The sequence below is a fragment of the Thunnus thynnus genome, chromosome 13 (genome assembly GCF_963924715.1).
Source record: "Thunnus thynnus chromosome 13, fThuThy2.1, whole genome shotgun sequence".
Lineage (NCBI taxonomy): Eukaryota > Metazoa > Chordata > Actinopteri > Scombriformes > Scombridae > Thunnus > Thunnus thynnus.
Window position 1 is genome coordinate 7,163,638 of NC_089529.1, and position 17,316 is coordinate 7,180,953.

Sequence of the window (17,316 nt, forward strand, 5' to 3'; positions counted from 1 at the left end):
GTAATGTATTAACTGTACACTCTTTTTTGTATCTGTGTGTGCATGCATGGAGAACTGGGAGCTAATCTTTTCAAGCATGCAGTAGCTTGCTAGCAGCCTTCCGATCTGAGCCTACTGTGCTCTATCTTCAAGCAACACACACCACTGATATGAAATGATGCAGCTTAACACCCACCACTGATAAAATAAAAAAAAAAGACATTAAAAAAAAAAAACCCACTGTATTTTTTGTGTGTGTGCGTGTGTATGTATGTGTCTGTCCCTTTTGCCCTAACACACCCCCTGACTGTGGTCTAATCAGTATCTTTTGTTGTTGAGATGGAGCATGCAAATATGATAAATATCAATGACATAATATAATCAAATAAATTACAAAGTTCCGTACAAATATATGTAGGCCCTATGCATTCACAAGAACACACTAAGATGCAAATGCTTGTTTTGTTAAAGAAATTCGGAGAGGTTACACAGACGTGGAAGAGCTTGGTTGTCTTTCAATGTGAAGTTGCCGCTGAGCGCAGTTCAGAGGGACTTTGAAATGGAAATCTTATGGAGGCGCAGTGTGCTCGGGGCAGTGGAGGGATGTGAGCGTGAGACTGATGATACCATCTCCTCTGGCAGGTTCCCTCATGCTTACTGTCAGGCGAATCTCACTCAGCACTTTCCCCTACCCGCCTCTTAATATCTACACACAGGTGCAAACACATATACACATACAGACCTGTACTAACTGAACACAGAAACACAACACACCAGATCCAAAAAAGTGTGGACATGCTCAGAAAATTAATGGCAAGAACAGAACTGAGCAACTAACCTCTAACTCGTTTAAACATCTTCCATAACTCCAGGGCATATTAATCAGTGCTCATCCATCAGTGCTCTGTTGGTGCGCATCTTAGTCAGTACTCATTAGTCAGGACTTGTCTGTCAGATGTACTCAGACATGACATGACAGGAGATTAGCTCGAACCTATTGTATTTAGCAAACGTTTGTCTTTGCCTTTTACATCAAAAGAGAAAGGCAGAAACAGACAAAGAGGAATAAGTGATGCTGAGGCAAACCATGATACAACAGAAGCAGACCTGTCTCTGTTTCCTCCTGTCTCCCCGCCTGGTTCCCCATGTTGGTCCGCTCCGCGACTCCCACACTCCACACCGGGGCGGACTAATCCAAGAATCCGTGGCTGCGGGGGAGAGTTGTGAGTGTGTGGGTGTCTGGGTTGTCGTATCTGTTCAGCACTCACAATCACCTCCGGTCAGTCACAGTGAGGGAAAACCATAGGAAACATAAAATTCTTCTTATTCTTCCCTCCTTCTGGTCTTCTTTTCTTTTCTCCTCTCCTTCCCAGAACTGTGTGTGTGTGTGAGTGTGTGTGTGTGTGTGCATGTGTTGAGGAGGCAGGGTGCCTGTCCTGTCAGTGAGTGACTGCGAGTGTGTGTGTGAATGTGTGCGAGTATGCGTGTCCTCCAGGACGGTGACAGTATGTCACACTGGCAAGCAGGCGGGCAGGCAGCGTCGTGTGCACTTCATTATCGCTGTGATGACTGGAATCAGCTCAGAGGGGGAGTGGCTTCCCAGGCCACACACACACACACACACACACACATTAACACACCTCCTCCCACTCCTGCCAGCCAGTATACTCTCACCAATACCAGTTGAACAATGGTGAGATGAACCGTCCCTCTCACTGGTACTGAAAGGACAAGTGAATATACAGAGAGAGAGAGAAAGAGAGAGGAGGGCGGGGGGACGAAGGAAGGAAAGAGGAGCAGAAGGAAAGGAAAGGCACTATTTTTTATTTTTGGCACAGGGTGACAGTGCAGCTTTGTCTTTTCTTTTCAAGCAAAGTTGCGGGCTGGGACCATTTACAAAGTCTCCCCTGCCCACACACACACATACACACATACACAGACAAACACACACACACACACAGACACACACACACAAACACACACAGAGACACACAGACAATGACAGACAGACAGAGACACAGACACACACAACAAAAGTCTTCATAAATGGGTGAAGGGGATAAGAGGCCACCCCAGGCGTCCTGTAGCATTTCCCCCCGCAGCACTCCCAGCAGGAAACAATAGTATGTGTGTATGTGAGTGTGCCTACAGTACATGTGTATGAGATGGGGGGTGGTGTGCTAGTTTTCGTGGGGTTGTGTGGAGCTAGTGGGAGACTGGCTTGTTTTTTTTCTGTCCTTTCTCATTCAGTGTACGCAAGTGTTAAATATTTATGATGGCAAGAGCTACAGGGAGAAACCAAGTTGGAAGCGAGCGTGACTTGTCATTTTCAGTCGGACTGGTCTCTTTTTGGGTAGCCGATCTTCAGTGTTGTATTTTTGAGTGAGCATATGTGTCCAGTGCAACTATTGGGAAAATCATTGTGAAACCCTCTTGGAAGTGTGGCTAAAACATGAGGAAGTCAGAAACTACAGCTCTACACTACAGGCAGATTGCTGTCATTAATTAATAAAAAAAAAAAAAGAGAATTATATTTTATCTATGAGCCACATTCATACCACAACAGTTACAAGAAACCACAGGGATTATAACCATTGTTTTGCAAATTAAAACTGCTATGAAATGGTTCCAACTTGAGCAAAGTAATGATTTTTTATTCTTCTGAAGTGATCCACATCATTTCATCCAACCACAGAAATACAATAGCATTGCACAATGTCTATTGACTATTTTAAGTTTTCTGAGGTTCTATGATACAGTAGGCTGCGCTGTGATGGCCTGAAAAGAAGCATCTGTCAGCCAAGGGCCCTAATCTGTAAGAGGAAGGACTGTTTACCAGAAATTAAAATTAATCTTGACTGCATCATCAATTTCTTAAAGCTACACTTGACACAGATAAGCACTGAGTAGTATGAGTAGTATGAGTCTCTCTGGCATAAGCTCAGAGCTACCAGTTTATTTCCTACATGTTAATAGCTGAAAAGAAATAAAAATGAATAAGCAGAATAATAAATAAATGGCCATTTGAAGTTGTAGCTGTATTTTTGGTCAATTTGTATTTGATGCACAAAATACTCTCAAGCTCCAGCTAAAAAATCCTTCTAAAAAAAAAATTCTCTACTCGCTGTGAGAAAGGTTTAGTTTGCTGCATTATTCTGCCCACGTTGGGCTGGATATTCAGTCCTTTCCTACAATGCACTGCCTCTTCCAAGCCTTTTCACAGATCCTATGAATGTTGCATAAACTGTTGCATTTTCCTCTTCCTTTCTTAATATTCTCATCTCTCTTCCTCTCGGAGCAAGCACATCCACCTTGGTAAACAAACATGTCTCTAATCCAGCTAAGAATGTTCTCCTCACCGCAGGACGTCCATCTCTGTGGGCCCAACTGGCCTCTTTCAAGATCTGGCAAGACCATTTCTCTCTGTCTTGCAACTTTAGGGGACTTGCTAGGGTCACAAGCTTCTCAGGAGAGGAATTTCAAACTCTGGTCAACAAACCTAAAAGAGGCCAGGTGTGTTTATGTCTGAGTTGAGGTCAGATACAGGCGTACACACGGTGTACGGTGTTAATTCTGAAGCAAATCCTTCTCGCTGTAGTGAGTAGGAGTAAAGCTATTCCCACTTACCATTATCCTTTTCACACTGCATGCATAATAAACAGAGGAGTGCATTATCATACTGTACACTGTAGTGCATATTTAGACATGGACAGGACAGTATGGGAGACATAAAATAGTGTAATTTTTGCATGCATATTCGTGCCCGTTCATCTTTATGTGTAAGCATGTATGTCTCTTTACCGCTTGTGTCTGTCATGGCTGAGTGCTTATGCAGGCTGAGGCATCCCGGTGGACTGAAGCATGTTTGATTAATTCATCTGACAGATATGAGGAGCTAAAGGACTATACCTCTCCCTCCTGCTGCCTCCCAAACACTGACACAGACAGACAGATGGGGCCCCGCTGGGAACACATGTTACGGCTGAGTCTGGTGTCTGAGTTGTGCATAGTAAAACTCTGGGTCCATAATATTCCTGAAGCACATTAGTTTCTCTGCTTATCTTTCACTGTGACTGTTCATGAAGGTCAACTGACACTAGCATCATACATCCGTTTTTATTTTTTCCTGGCGATAAAGTGGTGAATGAGGAAATGACACAAGCTATGAGCTAATAAATTGGGAATATAAAAGTCCATATCTGGTGTCTCTAGCAAACCTCACATATAGCGAATAATCTGAGAGGAACCTTTAGTCCATCACTCACTGACAGAGGAACTTTTATTCAGCAGACATTGGAGGTTAACAAAATGTGTGTGTAGTTGATGTATATTCAGGGAATGATACAATAAAAACACACAAGATACATGTAAGTCAGCGTGTATCATCCTGCATGTAACAAACCCGCCTTGACTTGTAATAATCATGACAACAAGATGGTTAGCAGTGAGAGGACTGATGAAAGATGATCTCTGATGTGATAATGTGTCACTGTTCTGTGTTTACACTCAGTAGAATAGGAGGAGTGTGGAGGGCTAAGATAATCCTGATACTGCAGCTTCCTCTTCTTGCAGAGTGAAATTTATGAAGAGACAGTATTGCACTCACACATGTCACTCTGGAGAAAGACACCTTACAGCACAAGCAGAGTAAAACTGGCAGATGCTTGTGTTTTCAAATTCGACAAACTCTTGTCAGAGACTCAACTTTTACCTAAAGGCAAAAAGTGATACTAGATGCTAATAAATACACAAGAGGAACATAGAATAAATTATGAAATAGGGCTCGAGGAAATATTCTTTCAGGCCCTAACAGAAAATACAGAATGCCAAGCAACAACCTTTATTTCCCAGGTGAATTTAGTATGATATTCTTTTGTATTCCAATAGTATATCATACTTTAGAATCTCTTGCAATGGTCATTGTTATCCATTGTGATGCCAGTGCTGCTCACACTTCAAATCTATCGATTGAGATATCACCACTGAAACACCACAGTATCACTGAACGTCACACAAATTTGTGCCTTAACGATCTCTGACCTGTAAATGTGGTGGCAGAATGCTACAGGGGGTGAACTAGTAGAAGTAGGAAGAACGAGGAAAAGACTCACTGAAAAACAGTTATGTTCATGACTTTCAAGATCAACTCTACTCACCCAAACATTAATGATCAGTGCGAAAGTATCGACTGAACAGGGGTGAAGGAAAGTGCCTGTCAATGATGTGCCCATTTGTAAAGTTATGCCCTGCAGTCACCCCCACTAGGCTTGTTATTTATAGAGCAGGACAGTCTTATCTCCTTCTGTCTCTTCTCCTTGCACACTCCACAGGGACTCCTCTTCTAGTGAAAGCTTTACTGAATTATTGATGAGATGTTTTAAATAAGTCATCAGGATGAGGCTGGGTTTTAACCCGTTGTCTGACAGCATGGAAGAGTTGGTTAAGTGCCAACTGGGATACAGACAAGACTCCATTAGGAAAAATAACAGTTTTGACTCATTAGTGCGGCATGCTGTGAGGGCAGGCAAGGGTGGGGTCAGACTGTTGGTCAGCTGACCTTGTTAGCCAATACTCTATGTGAATGAACATGTGTAGATTTCCCTTCTTGTGCAGCAAGGGACCCTTGATGTTTTACAGCCATCTAACCTTCTGTGATTGCCTCCTTTAGCGCCTAAGAAAAGTGTAGTAGTTACTGTGCTTGAATCTTGTTTTTTATAGATACTCTTTTGAAGTCTTTTAGAGAGACAAAAGCCTTTAATCACGAAACAGCAGTGACTCTAGTGAAATCTGTCATTCGCAGTGCAACGCCTGAAGCTGCACAGCTGATATCTAGTTGGAATTGGAGATGAGATGGTACCGTAAAAATATATTCAAAGATCATGATAAAAATGGCAGTTTCTTCCTCAAGTGGGCAATTTTGGTTGATTTCATCCAGAGAAAAAAAAGGGTAGTGCAGATCAGTTTCATGACTGAAGACTGACTGTCACACCAATCAGAATCAGTATTTTAAAAATTGCATTGATTAGCTTGAGCAATATGCTATATTGATTGTTTCTTCATTTTTCCATGTATGCAAAATACCTCAGGCACATCTGACCTAGTTCTGATAAAACTTGAAAAAAAAGATGCATCTCACCACTGCAATCCTCATTCCTACATTTATCACTGATTGTCTAAAGAAGTGCAGTGCCCATTGAAAACATGCCTGTTCAGAACGGGCCGATTGCTTGGCTTCCTGTATTGCTGCTTGCAGCTTTCTCAAGAACCACTCATCCAAATAACTTCAAGATTGATACTGCACTTTCTTGGGTCTTCATAAATACACCGGCCAAGTGTGAAGTCGATTGGATTGACAGTTGTCAGGAAAATCGATTCTTGGAGCATGCTATCTGTATGCGCATTTCTTATTGTTTCTAAGTTGGATAGATTAACATCCTAAATTCAGTCATCAAAAGTTCAGCCAATAAGAGTGTCATTAATATGTAGGATTAATGTGTCATTAACATCGAGGAGTTATCAAATGTTATAAATCCTTGTTTGTAATTTATTTTGAAAGTCTGTCACTGCCTTGCATGTCATTTTATTTTGGTAAATGGCAGAAGTAGGTCAGTCTTCATATGTTTGTGGAAGCAGTTGGAGATGTGACTGAAGCAGGTACCCAGAGTTCAGATACATTATTGAGTTTCTGCAGTACGTCAATGTCTGAATACATAAAACTAATTAGTATTATAACATGTAAAACATTATGATGTTGCTATTCCTGATTGGCTGCTGTATGTTGCAGCTATGCATCTGCACAGCAACCATGTTGGACAGGTCAAGATCATGGATATATTATATATTATAAGAGCTGGATACCAGATTGAAAATGGCACCATTTCAGTCCAAAGAGAATTGCTCAGCTGGCGCATGCGCCAAATAAAGCTTCTAGCTTCCGCATTTGCTTCCGCGTTGTGCAGCCCACTGACTATTCGCACAACGGAAATATTCAGTGGGAGTGGGCCAAACCCACGAGTTCCTGCTCAGCCTATAGACTTTACATTATGATGACATCACAGATCTTAAAATCACTTTTCTCAGCTCAAGGAAAGTTTTATAAATATAAAACCTCCATGGATCAAAAGTTCATAGTCATAATTGACCTTGTTTGCAGTTCAAGGTGCCCTGTCAACAGTTTTACAGACGTCTCTTTTACAGTGGTGGTCTAAGGGGAAAATGCTTTGTGGGCCGCAGGGGGATTTTTCACTGCAATACTGGGAGTGACCACTGGGAAAAATTGGCTACAAGGCTGAGTGGCAGAGCCCAAACCAGCTCTTATTATACATCCATGGTCAAGATCCGCTAGTAAACAAATGCAGCGCCGGTATTTGAGGCCACCATATTGGATGTCTTTAACATTTCTCATCCAAACTACTTCGCACTTGACACTGCACTTTCTTGGATCCCCAGCGATACACCTGCCAAGTGTGAAGTAGTTTGGATGAACAGTTGTCGAGAAAAGCGAAGAACAGACCCACACACACACACACACACAGACAGACTCCTTCCTTTATAGTTAGAAGATGGGGTTTGAGTACAATTACAGGAAATGGAGTGTTCCTTACTCCATAAAACTTTCGTAAAAGTATGTTTTCAACGCTCAGTCAGGATTCTGTCATGCATCCAGTCTAGCTGTAAAATCCACTTGGATGGCCTCTGAAAAAAGACTCAATTACTGCCCTGACAGGTATGATGACAGTTCTGCTGCGGTGCGCCTTAGAGCCCGGTAAGTCCTGATTGCTTCTTGTCAGTGTGGAATGTCACATATCAACTAGGGAGAAACTCATCCGTTTAAGACCAACTTGATAACACTGATGGTTGACAATATCACTAAGACACACCTGAAGACACACCTCATATTCCAGTGAATGTGTTCATCCCAAAATGTCATAATGCAAATTCTGGATTTATGATTCCTCTCTTCATCTCTTCAATATGTTTTTTTTCTTCCCATCCATATCAATAAATACAAACACTCAAGGCATTTCAGATTGTTACATCTCAACATCAAAGAGTTCAAAATACCACAGATCACCACCGCAGTCTATATTCAAATCATGACATTTCCCCTGTGTGGATGTTTCAGCAGAACTCTCAGGTCAGATTCAGTGACTTAATATTGACTGCAACAGGTTAAGTGATGATTGCCACTGCTTGAATGCATGGTTGACCATCACTGCTCTTTCACATCTGATCTGATTTTCCACTTGCTGATTAGCTTGACTTTTAAAACCTGTTTGACATATACATTCATTGTTTGCCTTCATATGTCTTGACATGCACCGGTGTAAAGTCCCGACACAGGTGCAGATCAACACAGCAGGCCTGACTGGAACATCATGTTGAGCAAAGGAAAAAAAAAAACGCCCTTGTCACGGGTGTCCCAAAGTTATAAACAAGGGGAGAATATGCCTGTGCACGTTTGAGCTTGTTTAATTAAGAAAGTGTGTAGAATGAATTCATTTGGGTGCCAAAAGGGAATAAAGTTGGTTAGTTTGAAGCTAAAACCCAAAGGATACATTTTGTAAGGGACAAAGAAATACCTGAAATACCTGACTAATGATTTTTCCTCTGTTGTAATGGTAAAGCAACTGGAATGCAAAACAAGCTAAACATAGAGTGTCAGTTTTTTTTAACTGCTTAAAAGATAGAACAGCATGATTTAAAGTATATTACAGCATGACCACTATGTGCCCTCTTTAAAAGATGGTTTTCTTTATGATAAAGAATTATTTAACAAGATTCCTGCCTTCAACTTGGTTGACTACCAGAAATTGGCTAGCAAAACTAGGCCAGACCAAGTACGTGAAGTGTAATGAATTTATCATGCATGGCACAAAGTGTGAATCTGTTCTTGTCCTTGAGTGTGAAAACACTTTGGAAAAACAAACTTTGGTTAATTAGCACCAAGTCCAATGAAAGCTGATCATGGTCTAATTGTCTTTGAAAGAAGCGAGAGCCTCACTTGGCTGAAGTTTCTCAGCTCCTCTGGAGTCTTTTGTCAAGTAGAATTCAATTATCTTCGCTTCAGCACAACAGCCCTTTGAAGAAGAATTTCACTGGAGCACAGCATCTACACACTGTGCGGATGGGCTGCCATAAACAAATGCAGTTATCGTCCACACAGAGGATTTTCCAATGGTATGCTGTAAACAAAATTATTTACTGCAATAAATACCCTGTCATTATCATTCACCATATTTGTCCTACATACCAAGCTCATAAGTATAAACCAACACACAAGGCACACAACAAGTGTTTATTGGGACATGAGATCCTGTTGATAATGTGAGTAGGAAAGCATTTGTTTCAGTCACAGGAAACAAACACTGATGTCATGGACAACAAACCCCCAGCAACCACACTGTGTTGTGCAAACACAAGAGGCAGCAGTAACTGTCCCATACACGTCTAACCATCATCATTTGAAGTACATCATCAAATAGCTTCGGTCTGTTAGGTATCCTAATGTGTATTGAACTCTACACTTTTTTAAGCATTCACATGCAACACCAGATCCATATACAATCTGCATACCTTCATAATCAGTCAAAAATATTGATGGTATAATTCTTGATCTGCTACACCTTTACAGCCTCAAACAGGTGAACACTCTGGTAAAATAGATTAATCTAACTAAAATGGAAGGAGTCTCTGTCTGTATGTCTGCACTTTGATTTTCTTGACAACCAATCATTCGATCGACTTCACACTTGGCAGGTGTATTGCTGAGGATTCAAGGAAGTGCAGTATCGTGTGCAAGCTCTTGAAGATCTTTTGTTCCCAGAAATAGCCTGACCCCAAATAGCTAACTAGCCTGGTCCCAGATAGTTAGCTGTTAGCAATGAGAGTGGCAAGTTGATTATCTCACATTTGCTATTAAGTTGAACGATATTTTTGATTGAAATGCACATCTCTAATTGTGTCCTGGTCATCACCATTCTATAACCCTGACTCTGCTGAATCTGGGAATGTAAGACACTTGTGATGCAAAAAAACCCCAGCCAAAATAGGCTGGACTTTCAGAATGAACACTTTTGTTCCCGAAAATAGCCTTGTACCAAATAGCTAGCTGTTGGCAATGACTAGGTATACAATAAAAAGGCAAGGTACAAAAGGTTAACAAAAAGTTTATTTTCTGATGAGGATTCATTATTTCTTTTGAATCATTTTACTTCACCATTGTTTAAGAGTTAGTGGCATCTAGCAGAACAGACTTGGCAGAAATAGGATATAATATTCATAAGTATGTTTTAATTAGTGTATAATCACCTGTAAATAAGAATTGTTGTGTTTTCGTTATCTTATAATGAGCCCTTTATATCTACATAGGGAGCGGGTCCTCTGCTACGGAGGCCACCATATTGCACGTTGCATGTATCATGTTTCTACAGTAGCCCAGAACGGACAAACTGTTCTGGGCCACAAAACTGGCTCTGGAGAGGGTCTTTCGCTTTCCAATATTTGTGGCGGGAACTGTATGAAGTTGAAATACTGAATAATTAGTATGGCTGTCTGGTGAGTGTTAATACATGAAACGTTTGACTTACTGCATGTAAACAATTTGAAGTTTGATTTGTTGTTTGGATGAGCTGTTCTCGAGAAAGCTGCAAGCAGCAATACCGGAGACCAAGCAATTGGCCCGTTCTGAACGGGCATGTTTTGAACTGGCAGTACACTAGTATAAATAATGCAATTTCAATAAAGCACTTACAGTAGCATCTCATAGCATGGACGTTTACTTCACTGTGTTGACTGCATGGTAAGAAGAAAAGGGGCCAGAGGGGGATGAAGCAAATTTTTGTCTTGTATTTTCAGATCATAACTGAATTTTAAGGCTGCTTTTCAAATGTGGATACACATGGCCCTTTTGAGCACCATGGGGAATAGTTTTGTGAAATGCTGTATAGAACCAAATCTGCATAGTACAAGCAAGCTGCATGGGAAATGGTTAAATTAAGTTTGAATGCAGGTGTGATAGATGGTTAAGAGGATACTTAACATGAATTTCCCAATAATATTTGACCAAACCTAAATATAATCATGCTTACTGTGATCCACAAAATACTTTTATTTAAGTGCACAATTAAATGTTTATGTGTAGGAAATTAAACTCTCACCTTGATGTCTTCAGTGGAGTGTTTATCTCAAGTAATGTGTGATTAAACAGAATTTGCATATTTCATAACAGAGCATAAATTATGTTCTCATTCAGAGCTTTGGGGTGCTTCTCAGTGATCATGATGTCTGAAGCCATACAGACCATAGTACAGGACTATAAGCTAAAGGAACATCAGCACAGGCTGTACATGTACACAAGCACATGCAAAGACATGTGACATGTCACACACTGAAGCCAAATAACAGCAGAAGACCAGCCAATAACATCACCACATTCATTTTCCAACTCATGCTTTTGGATAGAAAAGAGTTCATTTTTCCTCATTTGTCATCCAAAACATAGCATGCTGTTCGCACAGCTGAGCAGACGTCTGAAGAGCACACTATGAATGTGTCCAGTCTCTCAGTTTTGGACCAAAACCCTAAGAACCACAGTCCTCAGCCACCTGCACCCCACTAATGCAAACCAAACGAGGATAAAGAGACAAAAGAAAAAAAGAGTAAAGGGTAAAGAGAGGCATCTCTCTAACTGCTAGTTACTACCAGCATCCAGGAGCTGTGACAGGGAGCATTACTGATGTGCTGTGGCCCTCTAGTGGTCACAAGTGGTTGGTTGCACTACTTTCATCTCTAAACACTGACACAAAATTCAGATCACATCCATAATTAATGAAGATTAGAGTTCTGTTCCCCACTTTACAGCATCACGTTATTGTTTTTTTTTGGGGAGGGGGGGGTTTACATCAAACCAAGTCTCTAAAATTAATTATATTTTAGAGATTTGGTTTATTTGAAGATATCTGACATGATTTGTAGTCCCCTACCAGACAGATTGCGAGGGCGGGCCTCTGCCAGATCTGAGATGGCTCCAGTAGTCACTGTCTTCTTCATCCTGGAGCCAGAGGCAGCAGCTCCCAGTGCAGGCTTTGTCAAGGCATCATCACTGCTGGCTCTTTTCAGCTAGAAACACATCTGCTGTTAGTACCAACAACGTAGGTCCACTAATGTGATAATGATTAATTTAAATTACCATCACTACTGTACATTTGTCACCATGGTAGTTGGTGGTAGACTGCAGTGTGTTTGTGACTCACCCTGCTGAGGCGCTGGTCTGAGGCCAGCATATTGGAGGATCTGGAGGTCTTCATGGCTGTAGAGGTGGCAGAGGAGGAGGAGGGCGCCAAGGAGGCCTGCTTAGCCCGCTCCTGGAGCCCCGGCTTGGGCAGCCCCACCTTGGTGGCGCCCGCTTTCATCATGGCTGCGTGTCAGATAACTACACCTGAGAGAAGTCCAGAGAAGAGAGTTAAGAGAAAACTGTTGAATAACAAAGTTTTGAATGGTTATCCTAAAGAAATAAGAACTTTAACGTGCTGGTGTATTCACTAGAGTCCAGCAGAACAGCCCTGCTGGAGCTGGTAGGCAGATTTTTCCAACATAGATGCTCAGTATATTTCACTGAACGAACCGTTTCTTTACCACTATGCCGCACTGTCTATGCCCCAAAGACACTCGTAAGCACTGCTGAAATATGGACACATGATCTTCCATTAAATGGAGAACAAAAAAGTCCCTGAGAACAACAAGACGATTGGCACTGTGTGAAACTGGCTTTTGAGTTGTTTAATTGCTGTTTTTGACTGCCAGGTGAAATTTATATCTTTAAAAATTCACTTTGTTGACAACTTAAGTTTTGTCTCACCTACTGTACGTGTAACTTGACTACAAACATTTCATTAATTAAACACTACATAGTAATATTAAAGCAAAATTAACAAATTATCAATTTAGACAAAAGCTGAAGTTTCTGCCTCTTTCCTTTGTGGGGCAGTATAGATCTAAATATTTCAAGAAAACTACCAGCACATATATTATAGTGTAGTTCAAATATTTTATAAGCAATAATGGTATAACTCATAAAAAAAACATTTTAGCAATGCAACATTTATAGGTGTGAGTCAAAACTAGAATTGTTCCCTTAAATACCACATCAGCATAAAACTGAAGGGGAAGTACAGAATAATAGGCAGTACCTTTGCTTCGTCTGAATAACAAGACTATACAGTATTAGCACTGCCTGGTGGCATTTGTAGCTGTTCCAAAATATACAAGACAAGAGTTGCCTCTGAGGGCAGATAAGGTAAGACCAGTAGCAACACCATTGAACTACTTCCTGCTAGAGGGAGGAGAGAGAACACAATCTCTTATCTGATAACTTCAAACCAGTGGCAGAAGTATCTCTCCGCAGATTTAGTTGGAGGTATGCAGCCATTTACAGTCACAACTGCCATTCATTTGTATAAGAATATGGTTAAAAAACAGCACAATAATAGCTTCATTTTTCCAACTCCTACAGGATGTGGTCACAGAGACTGTTAAAGGTGTACATTTTATGTCCAGGAGGAAATGTACTCAGCTGGGCAGAGAATAGCTGAAGGAAATGGAAGGAGGTGGGAGTGCACTTAACCACGAAGAGTGTGCACTGGTAAAGAGCTCTGTAATTCCCAGAGGAGTGGCTGAGTCATTGATCAAGGCCGGGGTAACCTGACCTCTGAGTCCTCTGAGAGGCACAGGGCTGTTAATGGGGATAGCCTCTAGGCTCTGTAAGAACAGAATGAGTTAACCAAGGACAGGGCTGTCAGGCAGGACAGCTTTCCCCTCTGCTCTTAACTGTTAATATTTATTTCATTTGCTGGAATGATTGAAAGGTTGCAAGTATTGCACAACAGTTGAGAGCAGAACTAGTGATGCTAGAGTTGAGATCATTTCAAAATCTACAGTTAACAATACCTTGCAGTCCTACAACCAATGATATGATGGGTAACGGGAGCAATGTGGCAATGTGACCAACCCTTAAAACATACAGGGGATCCACATCACTAAAATGTTTGCTGCAGGGGACACCAAGTGCTTGGTGCATTTTATGCTGCAATGTTATTAGAGATTGTTTGCTTGTGCTTAGGGACTTATCTGATTAAGAACGCACTGCACACACTTTATTTTTTGCCGTCATGAGAGCATGTGTCTCTCTGCAGGCCCATCATATGATACTCAGAACTCTCTAGGCAAGATCCTGTGACTAACTCCTGCCTGGCCTGGTAGTTCAACACCTCAGTTGTGATGCCTCGTCTCCCATCAGATCAGTTTACATCTACAGCACATATTGCCAAACGCACGTTTGATCTTTGTCTAGGCTAAATGAGCAAGTGAGGTAAAATTGAGGATGTCCCCCTTGAGGTTATATCATTTTCTTTTTGAAACAGAAGGGAACTAAGCAACAACCATTTTGTGGAATAAATTAAACAATAATGTGACGTAAAGTAAAGCCTGTGAAGTTTAAGTCTGAATTTTGTTTTCACCTTATTTGGACCACCGCAAGGTTAGTTTAACAGGTCTCAATTCAGCAAATATGACCTCTCCTTATTCCTCTGCAGAGATATGAGGCCAGTTTCTCAAGAGCCAAAAGTGTGTCCCACTTTATAATGGCCTAGTTAGAAACCAAAATGTCTTTGACACAGACAGCTGGTTGTATTTTAAACTTGAACTATCCAAGAGTTAAGATACAGGGTGTGAGTAGGGTATCTGTCTGTAAAAGCAACTAAGCGACAAAGATAATAAACATTTACTGCCTTTTACAGCTTGCACTGTGTGACAAAACAAACATGTAAAATGATGACATCTGGCTTAAGCAAGCCTGGTAAAAAGCTAAATATGGAAAAATACCAAATTAGAAAACCAAATATAATTTGTAGTCACCACAGCCATAAGTAATAGGTTGTTATCTGTCTTAATTATATTGCCTCAAAAACAGGAAGATGAATGTAAAGGCTAAGTTTGGGACAAAGTTGTAGAGGAGTTTCAGACAGTTGCTGCTGGACTCAACTGCTGAAAGGAGATAAGGAGGAAGCACGAGGAGTCAAGACCAACAGACAACAGTTATCAGTTTGGACCTGGATGAAACAATCACTCACACATCATCTGATCTGATTCAAGCCCCAGGGAGAGGACAATGTGCTTTCATCACACAAGGAAGATCAGCAGTGACACATAATGTAAACATCAATCCACTAGTGTGCCCATTGATTCAGTTTAGTAGTGGATCTACTAGAGCAAAATACTGCATATATATCAATTTACCTCTTAGAGCACACATAAATATAGCTCCAGTATTTAGAATGTGTGTTACTTATATTTCCTTTACTAAAAAAGATCCACATATATAATCATTTTAAGGTGCAACCTGTAGTAGAATGGCTGCTCAGCAAAACAGGGACAGATGTTGAGACAAAACCAATAATTACTCCTTACAAACCCACCACTATATACTGTATCAGTTACAGAGGAAATACCGTCTTGCATGTACACTTTCATTGCACAAATACGTAACTTGGCCGACTACATCTGCCACAACCACGAAAGAGCCTGAGATCACGTAGGGAAATCCTAGCTAACCAGTCCTGACCATTCTCTGACCTTAAATGCAAGCTGCCCCAGTACAGAGCAGGATGGGCCATGATGAACACCATACTTCACTTTCTGGGTGTAGAATATGTACCAAATACAAGTGAAGTGCCTGTTACAAGTAGGTACTCTCCGTGCATATGAACAAACATCCTGTCTCTGCCATTTACACAGACCTTCAGAATCAGTGATCAGAAGGGAAACTGCAGTCCTGGACTGAATGCAGAACATGCTGCCTTCCTGTGGTGACACTTAATTAAACAAAATGGATTCAGGTGTGACTGGACTGCTTTGCTACAATTAATTATTTTTATTCCATCCACAGAGAATAACATTAAAGAGGCTGAAGCATTGCAACACACAACAAAGCAAACAACTAGTGCTTTACAGCTATTTGAGGATATCAGAAGCTCAGTATGTGTCATCACATCCTCATGTTCTTTCCTGCCTGGGTCAGTGGTTAGTAGGTTACCTTTTAAAAGCCTACTAAATATAAGACACAGTAAGCATAATATTAGTCCAAATAGGGCGAACTTTTATTAACCAGAGTTGTAAAACTTAACATAAATAGTACTTCTACACAGAGCACAGGCCACAATCCCCTTCAGAAATGTACTTTCAGTGGTTGACAGAAATGTGAGAAACCTGGCAAAAATATAGACAGCAGATGTTCTCAGTTGCTTTTTTCCTAACCTATTATATAAAATGACTTCAGATTTTCCTTTTTCAAACTTTCCAACAGTCACCAATCACATTCTAAATCTAAAATAAACTCTATTATCCTTGTAAAGCTTTAAAACAATGGCTGAAGATTAAACAACATATCCCAATATCATCCGAGAGCTTAAGGTAGTGAGTAATACAAAAGATGGTGATGGCAGATTGGTGTCACAGAGAAAGTGCTAAAAAAAAACAAACAACCAGTGGCGCAGCTCACTCACGTGTTTGGAACTGGATGCTGTCCTGGAGCCTGCCCTCAGCCTGAGTGCCCTGAAGCACAACTGACCAAAATATTCGTCCTTTGCTGAGCTTTACGGAGAGAGAGTCTGAGCGCGAAACTGAAGTGTCAGGAGCAACGGCTGTCTGCCTCAATACAGCAGTCAGGATGAGGAAATACTGCAGGCTGCCAACCGCTGTGCTGTGTGTGCCGTTGCTTCTTTCACTCTCTCTCATACAAAGAGGAAGACAGACACATAGTCTCAGCTATGGGCATGTTTTTTTCCTCTCACAGTTTTTCCAGACTTTCACCCCTGAAAAACTCACTGCAAGAAAGGGAAGAATGAAGCAGGAGGAACAGATTTCCAACATGTGGCACTGAGACTACTGAGCCAATAAGGGTAATGATTTATATTTTGAAGGATCACACAGCCTAAACTGCTGTTGTTTGAAATACAGGTTTCTGCACTTCGTTCTCAGGACAGTGGCTTACAATTTGATTTAACCTGAGACCACGTGTTTGTGTGGTTTGTGGGCGAGACACAATCGTTCCACTGTATTTTCGAATTAAAAACCACAGCTGTGTAAAGCAAGTATTTGTGCTGCTTGAGTGAAATATTTCTGCATTACGTTCAACTCATGTCTGACTAATTGGAGTAGATTCTGAAAATTAAACATTGATTTATGACATTGCTGTGCTGTGTAGTTTATTTCCAAACCATCTGTAGACTGTTTGGGTACAAACAGCAGTCGCACAAACAGCTACCAACACTGACAAAGCCA

The 17,316-nt window shown here is 41.0% G+C and overlaps 1 protein-coding gene across 5 annotated transcripts in view; it reads right to left on the reverse strand.

Moving 5' to 3' along the window:
- Positions 1 to 17,316, reverse strand: part of specc1 (sperm antigen with calponin homology and coiled-coil domains 1) — an 83,178-nt gene that overhangs the window by 50,265 nt on the left and 15,597 nt on the right. For 2 of the 5 annotated variants that reach the window (XM_067607544.1, XM_067607545.1), the window contains exons 2-3: positions 12,234 to 12,418; positions 11,964 to 12,099 (exon numbers count right to left, since the gene is read on the reverse strand). In XM_067607544.1, coding sequence (XP_067463645.1) covers positions 11,964 to 12,099; positions 12,234 to 12,395 — 298 coding nt within the window. In that variant the 5' untranslated portion in view covers positions 12,396 to 12,418. Of the gene's footprint in view, positions 1 to 1,086; positions 1,679 to 11,963; positions 12,100 to 12,233; positions 12,419 to 15,609; positions 15,630 to 16,538; positions 16,904 to 17,316 lie in introns of those variants that run through there. The other 3 variants (XM_067607543.1, XM_067607546.1, XM_067607547.1) reach the window with 3 other exon arrangements.